Below are 26,800 nucleotides of genomic sequence, written 5' to 3'. Positions count from 1 at the left end.
TACCTGAGATATGACTTGCTAATCTTAGATTCTCAGGAGATAATTACCTGTGCATTTCTTCCATCCTGTGTTCAGTAGAGCTGAAGATATTATTACTGCTCCTCTTACTAACATCCTCTATGGTCCTTTCATCTCAAAGTACCTGTCTGATTAATATAATGAGACCGATCTCAGATAAATAACTCCCGATATTTGCTTATCTGGCAGTTTCTACCTATGTCCCTGCTTCTGTATTTTGCACCTCGGTCTGATATCTGTACTGATAATAGATATTGTCTCTCTCCACACATACTCTTTCTGAGTGTTATACCTGTTCCCCATTTAGGAAAAAACCCACCCAACGAGCCTCTGCTTTGGAAATATAACACATGGTTCCAGATATGGCTCCAGTTCTGACTCACAGATTCCTTTTTGAATAGTTATATGACTTTTAGTCTGGCATTATCCCTGGTCTCAACTGCTCAAGGAAATATTTGGGTTTATGCAAAGACTAGGAGCACAACTTAACTGGCCAAACTTTAGTCACTACGTCTAAAGGGAAAGGAAGCATCATTAACTGAGTTCTATCAAAAATGAAAGCAAAATATGACATTGAAAAGATTCAGAGATATATTGTTCAACACAGGGCAGTTGTGCACCACTCAGTCCTGTCAGAGATGAAAATTTTTATTGCCACTTCTCTCTGATACTTCCCAGCTACTGAATTGGTCTTTGGCAATGCTCATTGCAACGATGAAGTAAAATTTATTATTTGCTTCTCCCTTTCAACCCTGGGGCTCAATCGCCCCGTAACTTTACTTCTGTGCATCCCAATCCAGTAACTTAAAGCTGTAAGAGCTTGGGAAAGGTTAACCAGTATCATAGGAAGGGTCTTAACATAATTTTGCCTAAGAAATGTCATTATGCAGTCCCACATGAATTAAAATATATGGACCTATAGGATTGCATGATATGTTTTAGGAAGTGTTAAATAAGCCACTACACAAAGCTCTAAGGTAATGTGCAGATTTTCCTCCTTTTGTCAAATAACATACACACTACGGAGATAACCCTCAGCACTGATAAATGGGAACTGCTAGCACAATGTAAACACTTGGTGAAAGCAAAATATCTGCCAAGAACCAAAAAAAGGCTGTGTGCTTAAAGCAGCTCTCCACGCTGGCTTTCCTGAGCAAGGTGCCCAAGGGAGGGGCACTCAGCTACTGATCGCACTGCTGGCTCCTAAGAGATCAAACCTACAGCACATCGTACCCACATCCCAGCGAGCCATATTTAACTCCCTTGTCCCAGTTTGGCTGTGCCACTGCAACAAAAGTTTCTGCAAGAAACTGAGATGTTTCTGGAATGGTAAAACAGCTTCTGCTGCTCATGAGCCAGTGTTTTACGGTGCCTGTGGCACCTGCCCCCGAGGCTGGCACAACCATCAGCTTCTTCCACACAGCAAGGCAGAGGGCTTCTGACATGGCCATCTCGTTTTGATGACCAAGAGGTCACTATAAGATCTTTCTTCACCACTGCTAATTTGCAGATCTAGGCCCCGATCATTGGAAGAAACACACAAATTCAGCCCATTAGCCATTCGGTTTCATCTCCCACATGCAAGCAGGTAACGAGAGAGCAGCATTGGGGATGGTGAGGAAGGAAGGATGAAAGGTGAAAATAATGAGGGACGAGGATGCCCAAGCTGGCAGGTGATGGAAACCAGATTCTGTCCTCCTGTGTGGCCACAGGGTGCCTCATCAACAGCTCCATGGGATGGGGAGCATGGGGCATGGTGGGGATGCAATACCCTTACCTTTTCATTCTTCCTCTCCTCAGCCTTGCCGGCGGGGCCAGGGGTGACAGGGCCACCCAGGGGCCCGCCGCCCGCCTCGCCGTTGAGGTGGGCTGCGCTGACGTTGGGCGGGGTGATGGCGGCCGCGGCGGAAGTGAGGGGAATGAGGGGCCGGGCCCCTGGGGCGGGCGGCTGGTGGCCGTGCTGCGGGGAGATGGCGGGGTGAGGCCGGATGGCTGCTGCTGGCAGGCGGGAGGGTGAGCTGGGAGTTCGCAGGGGCGAGACCGTGGCGGTGGGTCGCTCCGGGGCTGGCACTGGAGGGTGAGCTGTGGAGGGAGGACAAAGCGTGGTTAAGCCCCTTATGCACTGCCAGACCTGGCCCTTCAGTGGCCATCGCTGCCATGAGGTGCCAGGGCGTGACAGAAAACTGAAGTCTTAGCCCCAGGATATCTCAGCCTGCAAGTGTTTTTTGGTTAAATCCTAGAAATCGCTCTCCTGGCTGTGAAACACCTGTCTGCAGTCACCGAAATGGATGGTCCTCTCTAGTGATGTGACTGGGGAACAGCCTCACCATCCCTGCCCATGCCTGGCAATAAATAAAATGCCTGTTGTGTTTTTAAAACACCGTATCTTGTTTCAGCTGAGCTGTTTTCTGAATCTCCAGTACACTCTCCTAACCTGATAGGTTTTGGAGCAATGCAACATGGGACCTAAAGGGTTAGCCCAGATGACCCATGCCAACCTCACAGGCAGCAATTACAAAGGAAGGTCTCTTGTTTCAGCCCTGACAAAATGATCAACAGTACATCACTGTGCTGCACAAGATAAATTAAGCAGAAATCCACCAGAGGGTTTCTGAGCTCAGCCTTGCCTCTGCCAGCAAAGTCCCTGAGGGGCTATGCAGTATCTTTTAGCCTTGCTGCCCTTGCTGAGCAAACCCTGCTGACAAGCTCTAGGAACCAGGAATTAGTGCTTGTCTATTTAATGGTGACCACGACACACTGCAGGGGTCACATCTTCAGTAATTCAGAAGCCTGTTGCCCGGCCCCATGTTGCAAAAAGCGTGACAAAACTCCAGGTCCATTTCCACAATGATGTTGCCCCTGACTTCCACGCTAGTTGATTGCTTAGCTGTAACCTACCTACAGCTCCACTTCAAGTACATATAGACCTGAAGCCAAGTCTACACTCAGACATTCCCTCACTTAAATGATTTAATAGTAGGACTGCCTGGAAAATGCCCATTTCACAAATGATCTCAAGATTTCATAATCTGGTTTAGTTCTGCCTCTGTGCAAAATCTGAAGCTTTGAACATTTTTCTCAGTACAACCTACTCACCCACCCCACAACAGCCTATATTCTGGTCAGAGCTTTCACCTGGTATGTGAAAACATAAGATCCCATCACTGCACTGTTGTCCTCTATGGAGAACAGCTCTGGGCAGATGCCTGTTTCCTTTGCAACCTGAGCCAGGACAGCTTCATGGCTGAAGTCTGGTTGAGTTACATCCAGTCCTCATAAAAGAGCTTTGAGTCCAACAAATCAGCTTTTCTTTGACCAAGAAGCATTTTTCTGGAAAATTTCTGACCCACTCTGATCTGGGGTTTTCTTACAAATTCCTCTGAACGATAGATATGAGCTGGAGTTCATCCAATCTATAACTAAAGAACAATCTAGAACAACACAAACAATTTTTTTTCTGTTTATGTGGTTAACAGCAGCACCCATTACCAGGGATTGAAATGATGAATGTCATTAATCATACTCACTACTCCAACTGAGCACTCCTGCCAGGAGGGAATTTCTTCCCCCAGTCTTTTGCCCTATTATCCAAAGCATACATCATGGGCCAGTGACCATCAGATTAGCACCTCCAAAGTTTACGTGATTCTCCCTCATGGTAACTCCTTGACTCTATAACATCTCTTTTTATCAATGTTGCTTATAGCAAATCAATCAAACTATCATTAACTAGTCTTGAACTTGATGTGTTTTTACCATGTAGCATGAGGAAGGGCCTAAAAGTTGTTACAGATGCCTCCAAGACTATATTTGCTGTTAGTTATGATTCCCCCCTCTCTGGATTACCAAGAACATATATTGGAAAGTGCAATTCCTTTCCAGAGAGCCAGACAAGGCACCACTGGTTATCTTGAAGTGATTATCTCTGTCTGATTTCTCCACTTGGAACCGGTGTGATGAGCAACCGCTGCTGCCAGAAATCTCATTTTCTGACATGGTTAAGCTTGTAGGGTCAAATTTTTGAACTATTGGTTGTAGGAAGCAATGTCTTTTCTAAATTTAGAGGAAAAGCACAATAATGGAATTTCACTGCAGGTACCTGGATGTTGAAGACTGATTTGATAATCATATGAGGTACATTACTTCTTTCATATAGGACTTAGTGTTTCCAGACACGACGGAAACAGAAAACATGAGAAACAGTAAAATAAATAGCCTGAGAAAAATCAACTCTGAGCAGAGCTCTCACTTTATATTCTGTAATTTAATCTGCTTACTGTTACAACGTATGCCTTTGCTCTGAGATCTCTGGATCTGGACTGTGCTGCATCAAACATGCTATTAATTAGCAATGCTCACTGAAGGCTATTTTTGTTCTAGACCACTCATATTTCATTTTGGGTGTACTCCTACATTAGTGGCCTTGTGCAAAAATGATTTGTTACTTGTGCATATTGCAAGCCAACAGAAACGTGACTTGAATAGTGTGCCAGCTTGCCTCTCCTGGAAAGCTTTCCCAAAAGTCAGTGTTCCTTGCCGTGTCCTGCAGGACTAAAAAGGCCTTTTGAAGACTCTTGTCCACAGGATACTTCTGAGGACATCTATTATGGAGAAAAATACTGACAATCATGAAAAATTTCCTTTATTTATCCTGGTAAAAGCTTATTTAATTAAAACAACAATCTCATGAACCTTCTGGAAGGGCTGGAGAACTCCCCGCTTAGGATGTTTTGGAGCAGCTCTGTGGTGCCTGGATTACCCTGCCTGCCAGCTCCTTGTTACTTTAAGATATCAGAGTGATCTGGAGGAGCAACCTTAAATCAGAGTAGCTGCTGGAGGTATAGCTCTGCAGTTTTGTGGAATGAAGGTGTGGGGCACCTTCTGAACTAGACAAAAGGAGGATAAATCCATTATTCTGTGGTGTGACATGGATGCTGTGTGAAGTCCTACCACTGTTTGTTGAGCAGAGGAGCTTGCACTGTTCAAGATTCAGATTTACACATATTTGATTACAGATTCGCATGTATTTGATTACATTTTCTTCCCTTGGGTCTGGACTGCATAGGGGGTGAGATTAGACCGTCACAATGGTGTCTTCTGGCTTCAAAACATGTAAATCCATGACTTACACTGAAGTGTATTTCTCATGTGTGCCTGCTCTGTTTGGTATCTAAGACCTCAGTTTTCAGCAGTCACAGTCCTTACTGATCTGCCTTTGTAAACACAATGGCTCATATCCCTCTAAAATATCAGAAACAAAATGTTTTAAATTTTGCTATAAAGTTCCACCACAGGATTTACTTTCACTTTATTCAACATCAGAGCTGTTTAACATCAGGGAAAGGGCAATAAATTGTACTCTAGAAAATTGTGCTGTACATCAGAAAGGCAACCTAGAAAGAACAGAGCCCCCCTGATGTGAGAAGCTCTTATTCTTATTTCAAAAAGGTGGCAGTATTTTTCAGATCTTTTGCTTTATCACTAACACTGGGTCCTGTTCTGCCTAATAAATACCTTTCATCCCTGGAGCCCAATGAAATGCTTCTTAATTTTGAGTCGTGTATTACTCGCCCTGCGATAAGAGCAGTGTTTTTCCATCAGCAAGCCAACCGGACTCAGAACCGTTAATCTACTCAGTATGCAGGGTGCTTGCTTTCACTCAGATAAATTGTATAAATATTTGTAAACACTATAATCTATTTCAGCTGTAGCAACAGAACAATCTGATAACCACAACGTGGTTCCCAGAGATCAATACAAGTCCATAAATATTACAAGCAAATAAAATATACTCTATTCCACGTTGACTGAGCTGTGACTAAAACGAGAAAGAAAGCTGTGAGGACGGTCAGCTTTGAGAGGCTTGTGCTAGAGGGGTAGGATATCAATCCTGTTGGCACAGGGCGAGAGGCACGTACCCATTTGCATGGCGTTGCGGGTCTGGCTGCCTGGCTGCTGGGCTGAGTACCTCAAGCAGTTATTCAGCTGTGGAGAGGCTGCCTGTAGCTGGGGATGCGTCTGAGGAGCAGTGATGGGAACAACGGGTCTGACAGCCGTGGTGGCATTGGTGTGACTGGCCCCAATGGGGTGGATGGATCCTGGGGCTCCTTTCATTGCTGGAGCTCCCCCAGCTCCGCAGTTCCTGGGCTGCCCGGCTCCCACTGGCACCCTGCATGGAGACAAGGGACAGCGTGAGTGTGCAGCAGAGACCCTGACACCATGCTGATAAGCACCCCCAGTTACTCGGGGGGTTCAACATGATACCTTCTCAGGTCTTACAGTTAAACCAAGAATATATATTTATCTTTATAGGACACAGACATAGGTATGCTGGATGACATTTTCATCCCTTTAGCCTATGGGAAGAATTACAAGGTAAAAACGGAAAAGATAGTTTTTCTCATAATTTTTTTGTTTCTTAAGCTACATTTGTGTTTGAATAATTTCTAGCAAAATCACAAGTCTAAATTCAGAAGAAAATAATATCTTCCAAATGCCATTTTGTGTGCCAGAGGCTATTTTACAGGCACTAACTGAGTGATAATTAAAACAGATTCTGAGATATTTTCTCAGGACCAAACCTGCACACAGACCCACGGGGAGAAAAAAGATGGATAACACTGGATCCATGTGTGGCTGTTGAAGGGGACCGCAAAGGAGCAGACTTGGCAGGGCTTGGCCTGTCTGAGCACTTACCCTACTGATGTAACCAAGCTTAGGCTTGCTAAGGAAATGCAAAAGGAAAGGGAATGCAGCTGACCTTACCGAAAAGGTAAACCAAAAAATAATCAGCCCTTCTTTCACTGCTCAAACTGTGTGCACAGTTTGAATTTCGTCTGAGTGGCTGAGGAGACCTCAGAGAGAAGGAACAAGGTTCTTTCTCCTATGCAAGGATTTCAGCCTAGGGCAGGTCTTAGTCCTTTTACCACAGAGCTAGAAATTCTCTGACCAGGGCACGAAGACAGTAGGACACCAATGGACAAACTCAGCTGCTGCTCAGCAGCTCTTTCTCTGAGTTTCTTACTCAAGTCCCTGACTTATTTCCTACCCCAGCAGTAGATGCCATGAAACAGAGGGATAATTTTGTGCTGTTCTCTCCTGGGCTGCTCCATGTGCCAAGGTCCTCCTTCAGGAAAGTACATCACAGGGGATATGATGTAGAATAAAGTATGACGGAGGAAATGGAAATCAGGCAGTACAGGGGGTTAGCAAGGGAGGAGAGGGTGAGACAAGGGAGATTGGCAGAACTTCAGGGGCTCCAAAATTGTTGTATGGGAACACAAAGAGCAGAAAGGAGGAATATGCTCAACAATGTGATCTGATTCAGAGGACAAGAAAGACAGAAGAACCACCCCTAAGGAAAGAGTGCAAAGGGGAAGAGCCAAAAGAGTGGCATTCTGATAGAACAAAACATAGGCTGGAAGATATGGTCCAAAAGTGCCAAAGATAGCTGTCACCTCTGCCCAGTCCTCCCTGCCCCTAAAATCACAGGAGGAAAAATAACACTGTGGTGACATTGATATGATTTGTCACACAAGGTTTGCCTGCATTACATTTTGCTAAATGATTTTTTTTATTATTTTTTTTTCCATCAGCCTCCAGGTAGCAAAAAGCTGGGAATCCCACCAGATGGAAATCTTGACTGTCTGTCATCTGCTGTGAAGAGCTGGCAGAGTAGCAGCAAATTTCAGCTGGAGCTGGCTTGGCCATCTGCACTAGAGTGAGTCTGCCAGAAAAGCACTTCTAATAGTCTCCTGAAAGCTGCGTTCAGGCAAACATGCACTCTGACAGGTACAGAAACTATCTGTGGCTCCCACAGAGCTGGTTAGATGCTGGATGTGGCAAATTTTCTCTGCTGCCATGTGTCTGTCTCTCCATCTAAAAGGTCTTGTTCTTTTTCCACTGTGCTTTGCTCACACATGTGATTTGGCAGCTTATAAATCTATTTCAGTGTTATTAAATTCATGGACAACTTCTCTTTCTTGGGTTTTGTAGGGAGTGGCAGAAAAACATGCATTAATCTAATCCCCTGCTTTGCTGTCAAAAGGGAACAAAGTAAGTTGAAAGTGCAGCAAATAGGAGATTTTGTTGCTATCACATTTTTCTTGCTGTTCTCACTGAGGGTGATTTACACAGGAACTTACTAGCTCACAGGATCGTAAATATAATCATAAAGCTGCTTTTGGGCTTTGTGGAAAGCACTTTTGCCCTTTAGCACTTCTCTCTGTCTTGTTCGAGCTGTGACATGCTGCATTTAATAAAGTCTTGCTGATTCAGATCACCAACACTTCAGCACAAATTTCTTTACTAATTAAGAGCTGAAGAGGCAAGAAGTGAAGGCAGCCAAGGGGCTCTATAAAATCAGGTAAATACATTTAGGTTGATGAACAGTGAAGACCTCAAGAATTAACATGGGATTTTTTTTGACTGAAATGCAATATTAGGACTGTCAGCAGGCTTAGTTATTGTCTTCTAATCTGCTCTCAACTTTCGGTCTTGCTCAGACCACATATTACAAATTTGACACAAACTGAAGATGGAACAAACCTGCATCAATTTTTCCAGATCAACACTTTCTGAGTTGCGAGGTGCCTTTCTCTGGGGAGGAGTGAAAGATGGTGGAGACTGTGTGCATGTGGGAGGAGAGACTGAGAGCACATGAGGAGGAGTGAGTTCCATTTGCAAACCCACAGTTGCTTTAAAGGAGTTATGGGTGTACACACGGCAACATTCACCTGCAAGGAGCACATAGGGCAAAACAGTCTAGGACACACTGATGAACTTTCTCCTCAGCTTTGCAGACTATCTCAGAGTGGGCTATATATCAGAAACATCCTTTGATTTGGTGTTGTCCAATAACAAACTCAGAGAAATGGCATTCCTTCCCCAAAATGCTATTCTTTCCTCTTCTGCTCTTCTGCGACTGAGACAGAGGTAGATAAAATCCAGCCATTTACTGAACTCTCCTACCGCTTCTGAATTTTAATGGTTCAAACATTGGTTCTGATCCAAATGATCCAAGTCCTTTGATTTAAGAAAAACAAAATCTACAAGATGAGCTACTGAAAAGCAAGACAAGAGAATTCCTTATTTTGTTTATCCAGTAGTTTTATAACAATAAATAAATCATTAGCCAATAGGTTTTTAATGATTGTAAAACTTTTACAATCGTAAAACCCATCAAACTTTTACAATCGTAAAACCCATCAGACTTTTTAAAGTCAGAGGTTGTAAGTGCCATCTTCTAACACGGCTAGTGAGGTCTTCTAAGAACATGGATAACTCCAGTGCCACAACCATCAAATTTCATTACTCAAGTCTGCAATGCCAACAGAAAATTTCTGTTTTTAGCATCCTCCAGGGTCAGAATCCCTCCCAGTCCCAGCTCAGGCATATCCACCTTGGCCAGTGGTCCTCACCTGGAAACAGGAGTCACGTAGTTGCCTGGGAAGACGCCGGACATTCCACTCCTCAGAGACGTCCCCTTGAACCAGCCATCCTGGCACTTCTCAATGACCCGGTACATCTCACCTTTGCGGAGCTCCAGCTCATCATTCTTCTGAGGCTTGTAGGCGTACAGGGCTAGGTAGCTGCAGGAGGAGGTCACACCAGAAGAAAGCACACAGCTGAGGTCAACTACTGTCTGTCCCACTTTGCCTCCAACCCCGCAGAGCAGAAAGCGAGCAGAAACACTGCTCAGAAATGGTGGTTAAAAAAGGACATCATCACAGCACACCAAACATGGAGCGGCACAGACAAGGTCAACTGGATGCTAAGAAAATACAGGAATAACTAACCAGATTAAAGTCAGGAAGTAATTTAGAAATTATTACGACACACTTCTTGCCAGGGCATAACCATAGCAAAACACTGCCACAAAGCAGGACTGACTCTAAGAATTTAGCAGCCGTTTCACAAGGACAAGGCAATTACTGAGCCAGAGTAACCAGGATGTGAATGGGAAGGCTTTTCATAGAGAGATTCTTGTTGAAAAATTAAGAATGATTGCTTGCACTTTGGGCAATAATGGAAACTTGGGATTGGATAGCAAGAATGCACACACAGAACACCACTTTCTTTGTAAATTTTTTTTTTTGTACTGTCACCTTTCTACAAATGCAAAGAAGGGATCTCTGGTAATTCTAGATCAAGGTTGTACCTTTTTTTTTTGTGTGTGTGTGTGTTTATTTTGTTGTTGTTTCATTTGTTTGTTTGTTTTAAAAATATGTTTATTTTTTATTTGTGCTTTACGGGCAGTGCAGGGATATTAGAACAAATGGTGAAACACTTACAGAAAGCACATTCACACTACAAAGTGCAGCAGAATGCTCTTTGGCTTGGGGGTGGATGAGAAGAGGCTTGCTGCCTACCTTAAAGCAGTGAACTAGAGAAATAATGAAAACTATAACCATTGTGATTGTAGACTTGTAGCCAATAAAGATGATACATGGCTTTTTACTTGTGCTCTCCAGGAAATACAACTGAGGAATAAATCCTGTTAGTTTTTCTGATTCTACTCTTTTATGGTACCAGTAGATTTCTTTATTTTTATTCTGAAGGCAGTAAATAAACAGCAGTAATGAGCAGAATATGAAATATTCCGTAACACGTCCTTGGGGCATGCTTAGGCTGATGTGCATGACCACATTTACCATGTGCACAGGGTACAAAGACCTAATCAGAAACAGTATTTCATAAGTCAACAGATGGGAGAAACCATCCTGCACATCCTTTGCTTAGCTTATATAATCAGGTGATCCTGTGCAGGTCTGTAGCTGTTCTCCTGGTGGGAAACATAAGGCTACTTATGAACTGAATAACATTAAAATGCATCACCCTGACATGAAATAAGGTTGCATGCTTCAGTGCTGATTCTTCAGGACAGTGCTCTGCTAAGCCGTAACAAAAAGTGCCAAAATTGTATCACTTGAGGAATCAGAAAGTGTGGCTCTGACTACTTTTAAAGTTGCTGCTTACACAGGGCTGATATTCAGAAGCTATATGTAAAGCGAGGAGTCAAGGACAGAGCATTTTTGATAGACTTACTTAGCTCTTTCCCCAAGGGACTACAGGTAACAATGCAATTTACTGGTTGAGACACTGGAAGAAGGTGCAAAGAAAATTACCCTGAGTGGATCTTTCCCTTACAGCTATCTCCAGCTCTCCTACTAGTTTCTCTCTGTTCCTTCCTGCAAACTCCCCCAACTCAGCCTCCAGTATGCCTGAATAAACAATATCACAGAGGCCAGAGCACCTTCCAGAGAGAGTATCAATCCCTTGCGAAGACTAAAAGAAGGTATACAACAGCCCAGCCTGGACTCCGTGATAAAACCGAGCGATCTCTGTATTGCTAAACTGATGCAAACTTGTATGTGAGAACCACACAGTGTGACCCTGGGACGATGGAGGTGATCAGTGCTTTCTTCATGGACCGGTGACCCCACCACCAACGTGGGGCAGTGAGGATGCCCACAGTTGGGGTTTCCTCTATCAGCCTGCAAAGAGACAGGGCTTCTCCACACGCAGCGACAGGCCCAGCCTGGGCCTGCTGCCTGGCCATGGCTGGCATGCCCACCCCCTGGGGACAGGCACGTGCTGGCAGAGATGGGGCTGTAGGAGAGCTGGCAGGATGCCTGCTGTCACATATGGCTGAAAACAATGTGAGTGCAGGCAGCTTCCCTCCTAGAAAGTGTTTCTGGGCTTTTCCTCTGGCAAGGGATCCAGGCTAGTGGTCCCATTTGCTGAGGATGATTTTGCCTTAAGCCGAAGCCTTCGGTCTCAGACACCTTTCACCGTTCTCTAGATTTTCAGCAAACTCTCTACAACTGGGAAGAAAGTGTTAAATCAACAATCTGAAATATTGCAAAATGTAATAGCAAGTTATTCTGGGCGATGTGAAACAGTGAGGCTAAGGGTTAGGGAACAGGACCTAGAAGAAGCCAAAATGTTTATAAAAAGTTCCCTAAAAAAGGCCTAAGGGAGAAGGTAGCTCGTGTTCTTGGCCTTGGGGAGCTGCCTCTGTCTCTACTTATAATGCAGAAGCCCCAGGGCTCTGTCTAGTGTTGTACATCCACAGTTCTGCTACAACTTTCAGATAATGCTTCCTCTTTGACTGGAACTTGGCTCGCAAATGCAAAATGACAGACTGGATTACGAGGCTCCTTCACCAGGGAGATGACAGGCGAAGCATGGGAGGGAGAAGGGGAGGCTTGCTGAGGCATGGAGGCAGAGACATTGCCAGAGAACTGGAAAATGTCCTGATTCAGCAACTAAATATTGGAAATACTGCCAGTTACTTCTTCCTAGCCTGGGCAACGTTTGAAGTAAATTTGTAGCCCGCTATGTGCCACACAGGCTGCACAGGGTGATCACAGGGTGATGATCAGACCTCTCTGTGGGGCAGTGATGTGTGGTACCCCTCAGCTATGAAGATCTCACCTTAGTAGCCAAGAACAAATTTGTTTTGTTTCTGTTCCAACTCCTCTATTTTCCTTAAAGCAGGTTTGCTATGTTAGTTTAGGATTTTGCTTGTGTATTCAGATCTTGTTTTACCCATATCACAAACCTCTAAAATACCGGTGTGCATATGTGTGTGTGTCTATACAGTTCTGCTGCTTTCACAAGGTATAGGTGATAAGAGGAAAGGGTTCAGTAGTTTAACTAGACAGGTACCAGATCAACCAACCAGGCTAGAAGAGATTTCTTTTGATGAAGTCTACTCTTTTTCTTCTATATCTAGTCAACCTTCTGTTATTCTACATTCTATTTAATAAGCCCATATGCCCATGATATGAAGTTCATTCATTGCATTTTTATGGCACTGAAAAAATGCAATTGAGTTATTTTTTCTGGTTAATGATGAATGTATCAGATGTTTCATCGCAAGGGACTACACCTTTTTAAGAGCTTTAAATGGAGGAAGAAGATTTTATCTAGTTAAGAGGCATTCTGTTTGTTCCACAGTGATGCGTGCAGATGTAATAAATATACCTGGAGTCTAAAAGGGTTCACAGAGAAAGGGGGAAGTCTTGCCTTTCTTTATTCATTTTTCAATTTCAGCAGAGGCTGGGTCATGTATGAAATGGCGATCTCCCTCAGAATGTTCCTGAGATGGGATTCAGGCTCCCAGATTTCAAACACACACACACACACAATTGGAAAGAAAGGGTATGGAGTGACTGAGATGAGCTGCTTACATATTGAGGGGGAGCTGCACCTTCGGTGGTGTTCCCTGATCTCCAATTATTGCACTTGTCCTGGGACCAGCTACTGTGGCTGCTCCAATTGAAGAGGAATCCTGAAAGTACACAAAGAAGAACATACAAAGATTAACATGAAGTCTACCGTTTCCTAAAGTGCTACGAGGTGAAGGCACAGAAGAAAAAAATCACATCTTTATTCAATTCCCAGACTTTCTAACTTCATGGTACTGCATTAAAAAAGATATATTTTAGCTTTCCACATTCCAAAAATACATTTCTGATGTAAGAGATATTAGGTTATTAACAGCATTTCCATGTACCTGTCAGAGAAATTCAGTTGTACCTTGCATGCAGATCTTAAAAGCTTTAGAATGCAAAACTACTTGACTGCTTTGTAAAATCAGCTCAACATGTACATCTCTGCAATCGTACTTGCTTTTTTAAAGGTAACTCTTTGCCTTCAAAAGCTTGTTTTAAAATTTTTATTCTTTTGGTTAATGGTTACCGATCTGTGGACAAGATACTATTAAATTCTCAAAATGTAGTCTCATCTCTGTATACTGTTTTTATACTGAATATTCTCTTCCTTAAGAAAAAGGTGACAACACAACCCAAAACAGAGTACCTCTGAATGGAGAAAGTAGGAGTCCACTTCACTTTGACCACAGCAAATAAATCCTTGCTCTCATACAGAGAACAGGGCAGATCTTTTTCAGCTATTAATGTTGAAGGCCATTCTAAACGTAATTGTTAGTTTTTCAAAGCCTAGTGCTCAGCAGAAGTATGCAGGGCAAACTCTTTTAAGCTGTCTCACCAAAGTCCCCATTTATCTATGTCAAAAAGGAATCCTGACTGGAAACTTCTCCTGAAGTAATGTGAAGGTCTGTAGCAACAGATTTTGCTGCAAAGACAGGGCAGAGCTGGGCTCATGAGACTTGTAATGGTTGTGCTGGTTTGACTGAAAGAGAGTTAATTTTCTTCATGCAGTTAGAAACATTTATTTTTCATAGCTAGCATGGTCATTGTTCGGATTTAGTTTGAGAACAAGAAGATAACACCCCGGGAAAAAGTTAAACTTTTAAACAGTTGTATGGGAGCCAAGGACATTCTGAGTGCTCTGCCCACAGGTGTGAGGCAGCTGGGAATTGGGGCATGGATGGGGCAGAACTTGGCTGACATCCAGACTGATCAATAAGAATATCCCATGCCATTAGCATCATGTTTCATATTTAAGGAGAGTCAGGATCTTCCAGCTAGTTGGGAGTTGGGACAGACAGGGATGGAGACCTGTTCTGGTTCTGCTCTGTTTCAGTGGAGTCCTGTTTGGGAGTTTCTTTAGTTTGGCCTTTTGCCATCCTGCTGTTTTGCAGAGGCCTCTGGGCCTTTCTGCTGTTTTTCACTCTTCTCTCTCTGGGTTCTGCCTTTTGGGACCAGGTGCTGCTGCCTGGGACTGGCTGCTCGGTGTGGATGGAGCTCGTGAGGAATTGCACTGAATATCTTTTATTTTATATTCTATTTCCATTTTATGCATATTACTATCAGTGGCAGTATATTAGTTTTACATTGTTATTTTATTAAAATGTGTTTATATCAGTGCACAAGTTTATCCCTTCCCTTTTGATTCTCTCCCCTATTTGGGGCTGGGAGGTGGGGAGTGAGTGAGTGGGTATCGTGGTTATATTGCTAGCTCAGGTTAAACCACAACAATGGTTCACTTGAGAAAAAGACTTTATTAGTAAGTCCAACCAAATGCTGTATGCACGTCCATATGCAGAATGGCTCTACAAAGTAGGATCCAAAGTTTATGCAGAAATTGCAGGTTCAGACAGAGCCTGTTACATACAACAAAGATTTTGAGCAGTTCACAGAGCTCCAGTGCAGCTTTTCTGGCTCCAAATGCTATCTTAACAAATAGTAAATATTGATTTATTTTGGGAACAGAAACGCAGGGACAATTTTTGCACTTACAAATGACACTGAATTAAACCAAGACACATATTGCAACTTAATTAATGGATTTCAAGGTCATCTCATTCCGAAGAAGCCCACATAATTATTACAGTGTCATGTCTTGATATTGCACTGCTAATCTATATTGCTTTGCTGTGTATTAACACAATATCATTGGGAAATCATGCAGCAAAGTATGAAGACACTGCTCTGTGATTCCATCCATGGTTTCTGGCAACAAGCAGCAAGCTGCCTCCTCTCTCACCGACATCTACGCTCAATCATGAAGTTGTAGTGACAAGTACATCTCCTTTTTCTCATTATTTCCTCTCACTTTTTGGCTGCTTGCTCAAACAAGGAAGGTTCCCAGCAGCTCTTAGTTCTATGTGTAAAAGTAAGCATTCTTTCCAGTTCTGTGACTAAGGCTTAATTAATCCTGCCTGTCACATCAGCGAGATAACATCAACTTACAGAAAAAAACACCAGCCCACGCAAAAATGTAGGGATAGTTGGGGAATGCTCCTTCATTTGTTATTTTGAGCTGGTTAATGGCATTAGGGATTGTAGAAGATGCTGGGCAGGGAGACCTGGCAGCTGCCTCACGCAAAAGGTAAGTGAGAAATCGTCTACTTCAAACTTTTTCATGTTGTGCCACCAGTATATGCCTGCTCTGAGCTAGAGAAAGTGTCTCCAACAAAACAGATTGGTCCCCACCCTTTTCTTGTAGCACAAAACACTTTGTTTTTTACCTCATGAAAAAACGGAGCTGAGTGAACAGCCTCAGGGTTCAACTGTAAAGGCAGGGAAGATCACAGCAGTGTAAGACCAGTGCTATCCTTCCTTGGCTCCTACGATCCTCTCTTGGCACACCTGGGTGAAGGCAGAGTTCGCAAGAGGTGCTGCTACCCCAGCCAGGACTGCCCACCACTGGTACCCTGGGCTAAGCCAGCCCAACTCTGCAGAGAGATGAGCTCAAGCCTGGAAAGCTGCACAGCTGTATGGGCATCATCTGTTTGTCTGTTTGCACTGACAGTGGTGGCTTCAGCATCTTCTATATTACTGGAATCATGAGCCCAAGTACTTTCTATGTTACATTATGTTTGTGCTAACATAACAGTCCTAGGGATTAAGATGTCATGTAATTGTCATTCACTGTTGCCGGATGACAATGTTGCTTTCTTCCCTTGAATAATCCCAAAGAAATCTCCATAGTCCAGTATGTTCTCAATCCCCCTGACATTCAGCTTCTTGCCTGCAGCCTGTTACTTTAATATTGCTGCATCTGCTGCCAGCTTGGACCCTACAGACCATTCATTTTTGCCACATTGCACAGCCTAGTATGATATGCATCTGAACTCTAAATCAGTGCCTGCTTCCTGATTGCACTCCAGTTTTTCTTTAGCTGTTCTCCCATGCAGGCTTTAACACGATGGTGTACTTGGCAGTCTGCCTATGACCGCACTCTTCATCATCAGGTTTTACTCCACAGGACCCACCAGCCTTCCACAGCATTGAATTCAGCTCCTCCGTTCACATCTTGGCATTTACTTTCACACAAGTATTCTGCTCTGCAGCTTCATTCGCCTCTGTGCTCCTTGACAAATTCTCTCGGTGGCTGCCTGATTGCTGCTATGCATCTGAATGTTCACCAGCTTTGCATTTAAAGTACAGTCACTGACAGAGTCGATGAAGGCTTTGTAAGCCTTCTCTTTCAAGATCCTGTTCTCTCTCTTATGTATCACTAATTAGCTTACATCATAAGATACAACATTGCTAGATTATTTTGCAAGATAATATTTGCAATAACTTTTTGAAGAGACTGAAATTTTGGGAAAGAATAATATTCTATTTCTTCCTACTTCTGATTACCTTTGTTGGAAGTTTACCTTTCCACTTGTCATTCCTACTATTTTATGTGGGCCTCCCCAGCTACTGGTAATGCTAATAATCCTCCCAGAGAACACAGCAGGCCTTTCTCCATCACAGCTGCCAGCAGGGCTTAGTTTGTTTTCCTACTTTATTTAGCCCTGGAGACAGGTTGTACTTCTGCTATTGTGATCTAAGGAACAAGGTGCTAAACATGTCCTCCTTTCCTCTTCATCTGCTCAAGGGAATGGGAATCGGAGAGTCTGAGTTTTTTGTTCTCTGCTTTGATACTGTTCGGGAGGCCTGTGTGTCACTTCTTTCTGATGGCATGTCCCTGTGGGATCCACCTTTCTGTGGCACCGGGCACGCAAATACAGCCACACACAGGCGTTACACAGGGAGAGCCCAAATGCTGCAGCATTTGCATCTTAATCCTTCTTCCACCTCTGCTACTCACCTTTGCTAAGCCTTACTGAGAAGGGGATGTCTTTGACAGCCAGGTTTTCATGAAGCACGTGGGCACCTAGTAATAAAAACAGGCCCCTTGCAGAGTTTCCTCAGGGAGGCACTGAGAAGTACTTCACAGTCTGACTCCCATGGATTTCTTGCAATCTAAGTAATAAGAGTCACTTCTGAAAATGCCATTTGGTGCCCCTCTGTATCCTTATGAGTTTATAATGCCTTTAAACATTTGGTCATTGAGTTTTCAAATGTGACCTGCTGGGTAATTACACTGTAGCACATCTCCTGATTAGGAGGTCATTTACCCTAATGGTGGTGTGCAGTTTTCTGAACTAGACACTGCCAACTCTCATCCCATTTACTTAGGCCACTAAACAGCCAAATCCGACTTCTTCATGCTCCCACTCCAATCTGGCATCCTCCAAGCACCACTTACCACTGCCGATGTTTTCAGCTCAGCAGCAACAGCTCTTCTTTTCCAAGGGTCAATACAGTCACAGCTGCCAGCCAGCAGGGACAAGCAGCTGCACAAAGGCTTGCTGAAGATCACCTCTGGACACCTCTGCACTAATTCCTGCTTCTTCATGCCCATTAGTAACACAGCAACATCACCTGTGCTGTGGAAGGCTAAATCTTGAGTAAAACTCCTGGTCTATACACATGGGCACAACGATGCCGTGTGATAGATCTCTTGCTCCCAGCTCATGCTGTGTTGTTTGTTTTTACCACCAGCTGTTCTGTAGAAGTAGGTGAGTATGTATCCATGGGCTGGATAATAATATGAAAGGACTGTGTGTCTTTAAACACAACAGCCTCCTTATGACCATTGAAATATAACCTCCCCCTCAGCTCAAGCTAATGTCTTATAGAAACTCATGCCTTGAGTCCTCCTCAGAAATTGTTTTTCTCCCAGTCTCCATGTTGGCTGTTACAAGAAGACTTTATACAAGGGTCAAGAATGAAGAAAGACTCTGCACAAAGGTGTCATGGCGCTTGGCTAAACTTGTTGTAGTCCTAAAAGCAGTGTGGACTCCTCTGGAGAAAAACAGCAGTGGAGCACAGGGTCTCTGCTCTCAGTTCCCACAAAGCATTTCCAACGCTGTTTTTAGATGCTTAAGCGAGTCACAGCACCAGGTACCATTCCGGTGTCGTGCAAAACTAGGAAAGCCAAAGCTAGCTGACAGTAATGAACCTTGCAGACGACTGTCCAGCCTGAGAGTCAGCATCTCCTGGTGAGAACAAACAATCTGATGTCCTCAAAAGTCACCACAACATGTCTAAGCTTAAATGAATCTCATTCCTCCTACAATTGATAAATATTATTTGCAAGAGAACTCCAGGAGCATCAAAACAAATTGCAGTTCAATGTATACGTAATGTTATATTTCTATTACAGTTTATAGCATGTACTCTTGGGTAAATAATTCACTGCTGAGATGTTGCTGCCTCTTGTGTCAGCTCTGACATATATTTAAAAGCAACCAGCCTGGCAAAACATTACTGACAAGCCCCCAGAGACCAGGAAATTAAAGGTAAGAACTACTCATCTGGGCTGAAACTTCATCTCAAATTCATTCCCTTTCCCTCTTCCCATCTATGCCTCTATGAAAACATAAGAACTGGTAGTCTGAACTTCCAGCATAAACTTTTTCTCTCCCTTTCAGATTTACTTTAGATTTCCAGCAGTACTTTAAGGCTTTGTTTGTGGTTTAATTTGAGAAGGCATGGTGCCTGCAGGGATTAGCGAAGTGCCTTGCAAAAGCACAGGATTCAGTCTTGGAGGGGAATAGAAGTCACAAAGACAGTGATAAAACTAGGAACAGAGTACAGTGATATTGCAGGTTGCAGCAGCCTTCACGGAAAAATAGTTGCTGCTGCTATCAGACAAATGTTCTTATCATCTAGAAAATCACCAACCAGAAATCTCTATTTTGACTTCAAAGCAAATCCAGCACTGTCTCACCACAGGGCACTTATCACATTCATTAATTCAGAGGAAAATTTCTTTTAATGTCTTGAATGCATATTTACAGCTTACTTTAAATTTCTCTTTAATATTACTTTAAAATAAGGGAAAAAAACACTCAGACATTCAACTCACATAGTTGATGTATCGTCCTCTGGAAACATCACAAAAAATAGACTAATGGCCTTTAAGATTCCCGTGACTCTTTTCTCTAATTTGCTAACTCCATAAAACAATGACTGTGGCAATCACTCCAGGCCTTAATGTTCCTAGAAATAATGTATTAGCACTTAATGCATGATAGTGCCACCAAGTATTGATGAGAAGTGTTACACGCAAGATCAAATAGCCTCATCAAATGCTAATTACCAAAGCGGGAGATGAAACGGACTTACCAATTCTAAAGTAAGACTCTTTCTTCCATAATGGTATGTGTGTAAAAAACAAACAAATGCGCATGATAACAGCTGCAGCTGCATAAATAGCTGCATAAGTACTCAGTTCCTTCCTGCAAAAAGTGGAGCTAAATTTATATGATTTAGCATTTACTGAGGGGTTCTTACAACCTGTAAATATCTGCAGCCGTAGATGAAAGTGAGGTAGAATATTATGCCAGTGTTCTAACACCATGTTGGCCCTGATTGTTTTTTGGCTTATAGGAGACCAAAAACTCCAGACAACGCCTTCTGTGGATAGCTCATGGAGCTATGCAGAGAGCTGGAGAAGTCATGTGAATGCATTTCCTGAGCTTCCATTTCCACTCTCCTGCAATCTAAGGACAGCTGCAAGTTGGAAGAAAAAGCAAACAAATATTTTTTGCCATCTTCTTCCAAATGTTCAGCTAACATTATCATCCATAAAGCGCTGTTTATTCTGGTTTGCAGCTTCTCACTTCCCTTAAATGAGGACTAATTAAGCATCATGTGGATGGGCATCATGAGAATTATATTTTATTCAGCCTTGTTTCTCTCTCAGCACTGAGCACCAGTGTCTAGCTCTCCACCACGAGGTTTTAAATGATTTGATAGTAAACAGTTTCTTCAAATTCTGCGATCAAAGAACATGAAAAATCAAACGCAGAGAGACAGGAAAGTTTAAAGTGAAAGCTTGACCTCTAAAAGAGGTTAATTTAATCCCATGTTGATAATTACCTTTTTGATAAGTGCACAACAAACTCATTGGCATCTCGTGCAATGCCTCCTGTAAGAAGCCCCTCTCCAGTGAGATAAGAGGGGTAAACAAATAAACAACAACAGCAACAACAAACCAGAAAAAAAACACTAAAACAACAACAACCCCACCAATGAAACAAACAAAAAAGGGGAAAAAAACCCTGTAGTGCTTTCTATAGTGCTTTCTATTTAATGTCATGCATGTACACACAGTGTGTGCCAGGTGGGAAGGATTTTGTGGTATAGTGTAAATACCAAGAGAGTGCCTTGCTTGTTCTTGAGGCTTCCAAATCAGCAGCTGACTGGCAGGTAGCGTAAAGCCTCAGGATTAGCCCTGTGCAAAAATGATTTCAGTGGCAAAATGTTTTCAAGTTGCTACCCTGAGGAGTATCTGGAAAAAAATATTTTGCTTTCATTTTACAGGCTACGGGATTTCATGTAGAGTTGAATAATGTTTCTAAACCACAACCTTCTCTTCCTAGATCCTATAAAAAATTAGGCTTTTTCTTTCTTGAAAAATTTTTAAAAATGTTTTTATGATGAGGTAAATCATAGGATAAAGAGAAGACACTGTTGCTAAACTGGTAGTTTCTAAAAGGTGATTTTGCTTTGAACTGGATTCTTGGTAGTTTATGTAACCAGTCAGCAGATTGAGTCAGTTCATGTGTCTCATTTGCAACAATTTTGGCAAATAATGTAATATATTCCAACTTGCAGAGTATATTCAAAGACCTATTGATAAAAGAAAACCAAAAAACAAACAAGCTTACATGCCTGCCCAAAACTCTCTGCTTAATAAAACTTAACTCCTGCCTGCAAAACCCTCAACAAGCATTCTTTATACAGTTATTTAAAATAGAGATGTGATAAACAGGCAATGTTTGGAACCAGTTCTAAATAATTTAGAGTAGAACTGGAAATGCACAAATACCATAGAGTAGTTTAGGTTAGACTTCAGTAAAGTCTCTTATGCTGTTTTCATGAAATATTTTGATCTAAATTACAGAAACACAGGTCAGACTAATATTACTTCTCTTTTCCCATTTTGACTGGTGCAGCCTTCTGAGATAGCTGCCCCAGGTTTCAACTGTCTCATCCTCATTGATGGATGTCCAGTCAGATGTCATTCACAGCCAGCAGCAGAGCAGGTTGGATAGAATTTGGACTTCAGGCCAAAGCTGAAAAATACCTGAATTTATATTATTTTCTCAGAGCCCGTTTTGCACTTGAAAATTCAAGGTTCATTTTTAGTCTCTGGATTTTATGTATAATCTGTATGCTTCTCATGGTCAGCACATTTAGGTTATCGGCCAAGGCTCAACCAGAGTTCTGCTATTACATTTTCTCAGCGAAAATTCAGCACTTCTAAATAACTGATAAAGAGTCACAGTTCCAAGTGATTTATATAGCGAGGCACTTCAAGGAACATTTTTCATTTCAAATACTGTCACCGTTTGGGACTGGGAGCGTGCAAGACATTGTTCTCAGCTTTTCCTGAACATGTGGCCTCTGGTCAGGAGCCTGTACTAACACACGCAGATACAAATGGACTTCTTGTGCATGGTGATGAGTTCTTCAAAACACACATAGACGTTCCTTCTGCGGGGAGCATCCTTTCTTCCTCACCCAGCTGTTATCCCGGTGTGCACAAAGCCAGACTTCATTATTCATGAGATGCATTTTCTGTCAAAAACCGGGGCATTTGGAGCAGTACTGACCTATGACCTTTTTAAATAGCAGGGAAGAATAATTCATAAGGGGTGAAAATGGAAGCAAGATGAACCATCTGAGGCCTAGGCATGATTACTGTCCAGGGGGATCTCCCCGGCTTCCCAGGGAGTCTCAGTTACAAACTGCTTCTCTGCACCCATATTCTAATTCAGCTTCAGCTCCATCACAGACCTGCAGCACTACTTACATCCTCCATAAAAATCCATTTTGCCAGCATGATAGGACATTCTACGTGATGGACAGACACTGTTACCTTTTAGATGGAGGTCTTATGTCTAATGAGTGATAGTCAGCCAGTAACAAAAAGCATACAAGAAGTAAATCTGGCTGCAAGCAAAATGGCGATCCCAGCATTGCACCTTTTAAAATAAATGCTTTGTATCCTGGCTGTTGTGGTCTTCCAGTCGCTATTTTATTCAGCTGAGGTGTCTTGAAATTGATTCTTCCACCTTTGGACACCCCTAGGCTTGCAGTCAATGAAGATATATTTTAGGCCATCACTTATTTCAAATGCATCTTGGATTTTGAGAAACATCTGAGTTGGTTCTGCTTAAAGAACAATAAATGTATAATAGCAGGCCTGTAGTCTTCAATTATTAAATTACTAATATGCAGAAGTGCTTTAAAAACATGTGATTTCATACCCTGGTCTGCATGTCAGTGATCAATATGCATAAATCTGTGCCCTCCTGGAGAAGTGGGAAGCTTATAAGAGTCTAACAACTCAGAAACCCAAAAAACATGTCAGCTCAGCATGGAAGTCTGGTTTCAATTTGCAAAAATTGACAAAAGCCACAGGAATATATAGTACCATGCATAAAATCAGTTCTAATGGGTGGAATATTTTCCACATTTACTGAAACATCTAAAACTCGCACCTAAATTTTAAGTTCCTACAGTAAGATGCCCTCAATGTCTTTGTTTCTTCTCATGTCAGCAGAGAGAAAGCAGGTGCCCCAGATGTAGATGCCCAAAGTCCACAAGGAAAATGGATGCTTGCTTTAAGAAGACTATTTCGCTGGGCACCAGCTGGTTGCCTGAGGTGGGGGACTGGCTGCCATTCAAGAACTCCTGTAATTGAATTCTGCTTGTTCAAAGGACAGGCTACATGAAAATTGTGTCCAACTTTTTAAAAACATGGAACCTCCCCGCAAGCCAAATACCAATCCTGATATGCACCGGAGGAGCTCATACCTACTAAACCGAACAAAATTCCTTTATTTCTTTGTATGAGGAGATCTGTTAAATAAACAATGTCAAAGTGCCTGGAAATTTGAAGGATGCAATATAAAGACACAATAAGCCAAATTTAGATCCTAATGTTGAGACGAAAGGCATGCATTTGCTAAACAGTCAGTGCTGAGACTGTAAATTTGTTGTTTCCCCTATAAGAAATATGCTTTGGCTGAACTTGCTGTTGCAAACTAGCAGGAACCTGAGATAGTTACAGAGAGAACCATTCAAGGGTGGTGATGATGATTTGCAGGGCAGAGAGGCTCCTTTTCAAGCAAGGAAGGAAAAGGTGAGACATCTTCCTGCAGCAGAGCCCAGGGGTGAGTTTGGCAGCTACATGCGCAGCCTTCCCACTAACCTGCCCGTGCTCTCAGCAACACCCCTTGAGCGCTTCTGAAGCAGCAGTAAAGTCAGTTTGCAAGACTGTCAAGATATCAAACACTGAACAAGACGTACAGGAGACTTACCGTAAAAATGCCAAACACATTCTAGAACAAAAGAGTCCAAAGGCAAGATTCTTGCTATCCCAAACGCCTTGGTGTAAGAGCTCAGAGGCCCACTGTTGATGCTACTTTGGCTGGCTTTCAGCCACGTGAATAAAAGAAAAAAGCTGAACTGATTTTCTGGCTAAGGCTGCAGCATCATTAATTGTTTTAAAGCCATGTCAGGTCAGACAACTGAATTTCTGACATTTTTATTTAAAATGTGACCCTTATTATTATGGGATAAATAGTCAAAAATATAGCTGCAAAATTTTAATGTGCATTTGGTAAGAGGCAAATTCTGGACTCTTTGCAGATCTAATTAAGAAAACCAAAAGCAGGTGAATTCATGTTGGTAGCTCCTGTGATTTTATTGCTAGCCTTACAACATGAGGCACTTTTCAGAAGGCTACTCCTACAGTCAGGAGAATATAGTGAGAACTTCAGCTTCACTTTATTTTTTTTCCCCAACAGCAAAATTTGTAAAGGAAAATGTTTAAATCCCTCTAACTAGAAAGCAAACAGTAAGGCTCCCAAAAGCAGAGACGTGTATTCATACACGTAAATGCCACATTTGAGGTGACTGGGTCCTTGAGGCTGCAATAACACTTTTTGACAGAGGAAAACCTCTTTTCACTGAGGCTGATCTGAATCACCAAGACTCTTTCCTCTCCCTGGATTTTGGCCAAGACGGTTTTGGTCAGCAGTGATGGAAGCATATATTCAGATGCCTTGTCTGCAAACAGGCTCTATGCCCTGAGGCAGAACTACTCCCTGAACCTGTTCCCACCATGGGCACACTGGAGCAGCTTCATTATACCTCAGCCCTAGCTGTGCTTCTGACCATGACACCAATTACTTGTGTTCCCATCTGCTGCAAAGGGCACCACCAGCCTTCCCGTGGGCTGGATTTCAATAATCGTAATATGTCACAGGGAATATGGGGCCCTTCTGGTCTCCTACCACTTGTACCCAAATACCACAATGGTTTGTGAAATGAGTAGGGTTTTGCATACTAGTTGTTCTGCTAAAGTAGGCAAGAACAGTTAAGGCACTTTCTGCTTAACGGTCTATTTTTTGTGGTTTACTAGCTTAGAATGAGTCTTCACACGACTCGGTGTGCATGATGTTTCCCTTGACTAGCACAAGAACAGAAAAGGCACAGTCTGTCACATCTCTGTAAAGTCCAAATGTGTCACTCTGGGTGCCAAAAACCTGGGTGTCATTGACTTGACAAGCTTGGGACCCTCACTCATGTCTAGTGCTTGTGCTGCTTCACAGATGTCACAGTGCATCTTGGCACATGCGCTACTTTGTGCGGGGGCCGTATCCTCACCTTCACCCTTCTGCTGAGGGGTGAAAGGAGGGGGAAGACCTTACAGCACAGACACCCTGCCTGGAAAAGGGGTGTGGAAGAACATGAGCTAAATTACAGCTGGGCTGAGCCTCCTCTCTGGCTCCTACATGTGGATGGGCAGCAGATGGAGGTGAGCAGCTGAAGCAGGAGCAGAATGCTCCTCTCTGCTGTGGCACTGTCCCCTTGGCATGACATTTTGGCCAGCTCTGTGGCACGCACTGGCATGCACATAGGCACTCTGCCTTTCCCCATGTCCTTGCAAACCTGTGCTGCAGGGGCCTGGGGGCCCATGTCATGGGTGGCAGCATGACACAACTGCTGAGAGTGACCCCATGGTCTGGAGCACCATACCAGCCCCACAAGGGAGACCCACCAGCGGTGAAAAGGGCATAACCAGGCTTTCCTGCTCAAGGGAGTTCCTACAGTTTGCTGCTTGTCCCCCTTTCCATGCTGCCCTCTCCCAGCCATCCACATACATACCAGTATGGACAATGGCTGTAACTTGGATCACTTCTCACCCTGGGCCACCACAGGGATGGGAAGTGATCCACCGTTGTCCGTGTATAGGGACGCAGGTAGTGAGGGGCAGGAAGTCATGTCCAGGGAGCAGAAAAGGGCAAGGGCAGATTTTTTCAGCAAATAAATGATGGGTGGGAAGATGCTGCCATGCTTAGGTTATCTTGGTGCTAGCAAGCTCCACAGGCCAGGAGGTCTGTAGAGCGAACCTGTGGATGCTCATCTGCACACCAGGTTTGTAGATGACTGAGCAGGGAGGCTGAGGCAGAAGAGGTTTGGACTATTTTTACTCTCTGTTCTCTTCTACACTTTCAAGCTGCAAAATACCATTTGGATCCACAGAAACAGTGGTTGTTTGCAAGGGATTTCATAGAATCATAGAATAGTTTGGGTTGGAAGGGACCTTCAAAGGTCTTCTAGTCCAACCCCCAGTGCATCCTTGGTGAGTTTGGCTCCTGTTTCTGCCAGATCCCCAGAAGCAGCCTCTCAGAAGCTCCTTTTTGGAACCTGTGGGGTTGTCCAGGAGGCTACACCTCTGAACCCTCTTTCGACAGGGGGTAGGACAGGGGGCTGCACCCTGAGCACATATGATGGTTTAAAACCTCCTTGGGTGTTTCTGAAGAGCAGCTACTTTCACTTGTCAAAGTACTTCACATTTGCTTATCTTCTGGTGACTTGTAGGGAAATAATTACTCCAAAAATCCTTTTTAATCCCAATGTATGAATTTCAATCTGATATTGCTACCCTGCAGGGTAACAGAAACATTCAGGGTAACAGAATCACTCAAAATTATTCCTTTCTACACCAGTAAATGATGCAATGTAAGCTGCATTACTTCAAAAAA

General features: G+C 43.1%; 1 protein-coding gene across 1 annotated transcript in view; it reads right to left on the bottom strand.

The window, feature by feature from the left end:
- The window catches only part of SH3RF3 (SH3 domain containing ring finger 3), a gene marked incomplete at its 3' end in the record, with an annotated part of 251,390 nt that overhangs the window by 31,822 nt on the left and 192,768 nt on the right, over nucleotides 1-26,800 (bottom strand). The window contains exons 5-8 of the mRNA XM_080346431.1: nucleotides 13,215-13,315; nucleotides 9,438-9,608; nucleotides 5,937-6,187; nucleotides 1,796-2,100 (exon numbers count right to left, since the gene is read on the bottom strand). Of these exons, the coding sequence (XP_080202557.1) occupies nucleotides 1,796-2,100; nucleotides 5,937-6,187; nucleotides 9,438-9,608; nucleotides 13,215-13,315 (828 nt within the window). The remainder of the gene's footprint in view (nucleotides 1-1,795; nucleotides 2,101-5,936; nucleotides 6,188-9,437; nucleotides 9,609-13,214; nucleotides 13,316-26,800) is intronic.

The sequence above is a fragment of the Nesoenas mayeri genome (genome assembly GCF_963082525.1).
Source record: "Nesoenas mayeri genome assembly, chromosome: 1".
Lineage (NCBI taxonomy): Eukaryota > Metazoa > Chordata > Aves > Columbiformes > Columbidae > Nesoenas > Nesoenas mayeri.
The sequence above is the reverse complement of the archived record's forward strand: the minus strand, read 5'-3'. Positions and strand labels throughout refer to the sequence as shown.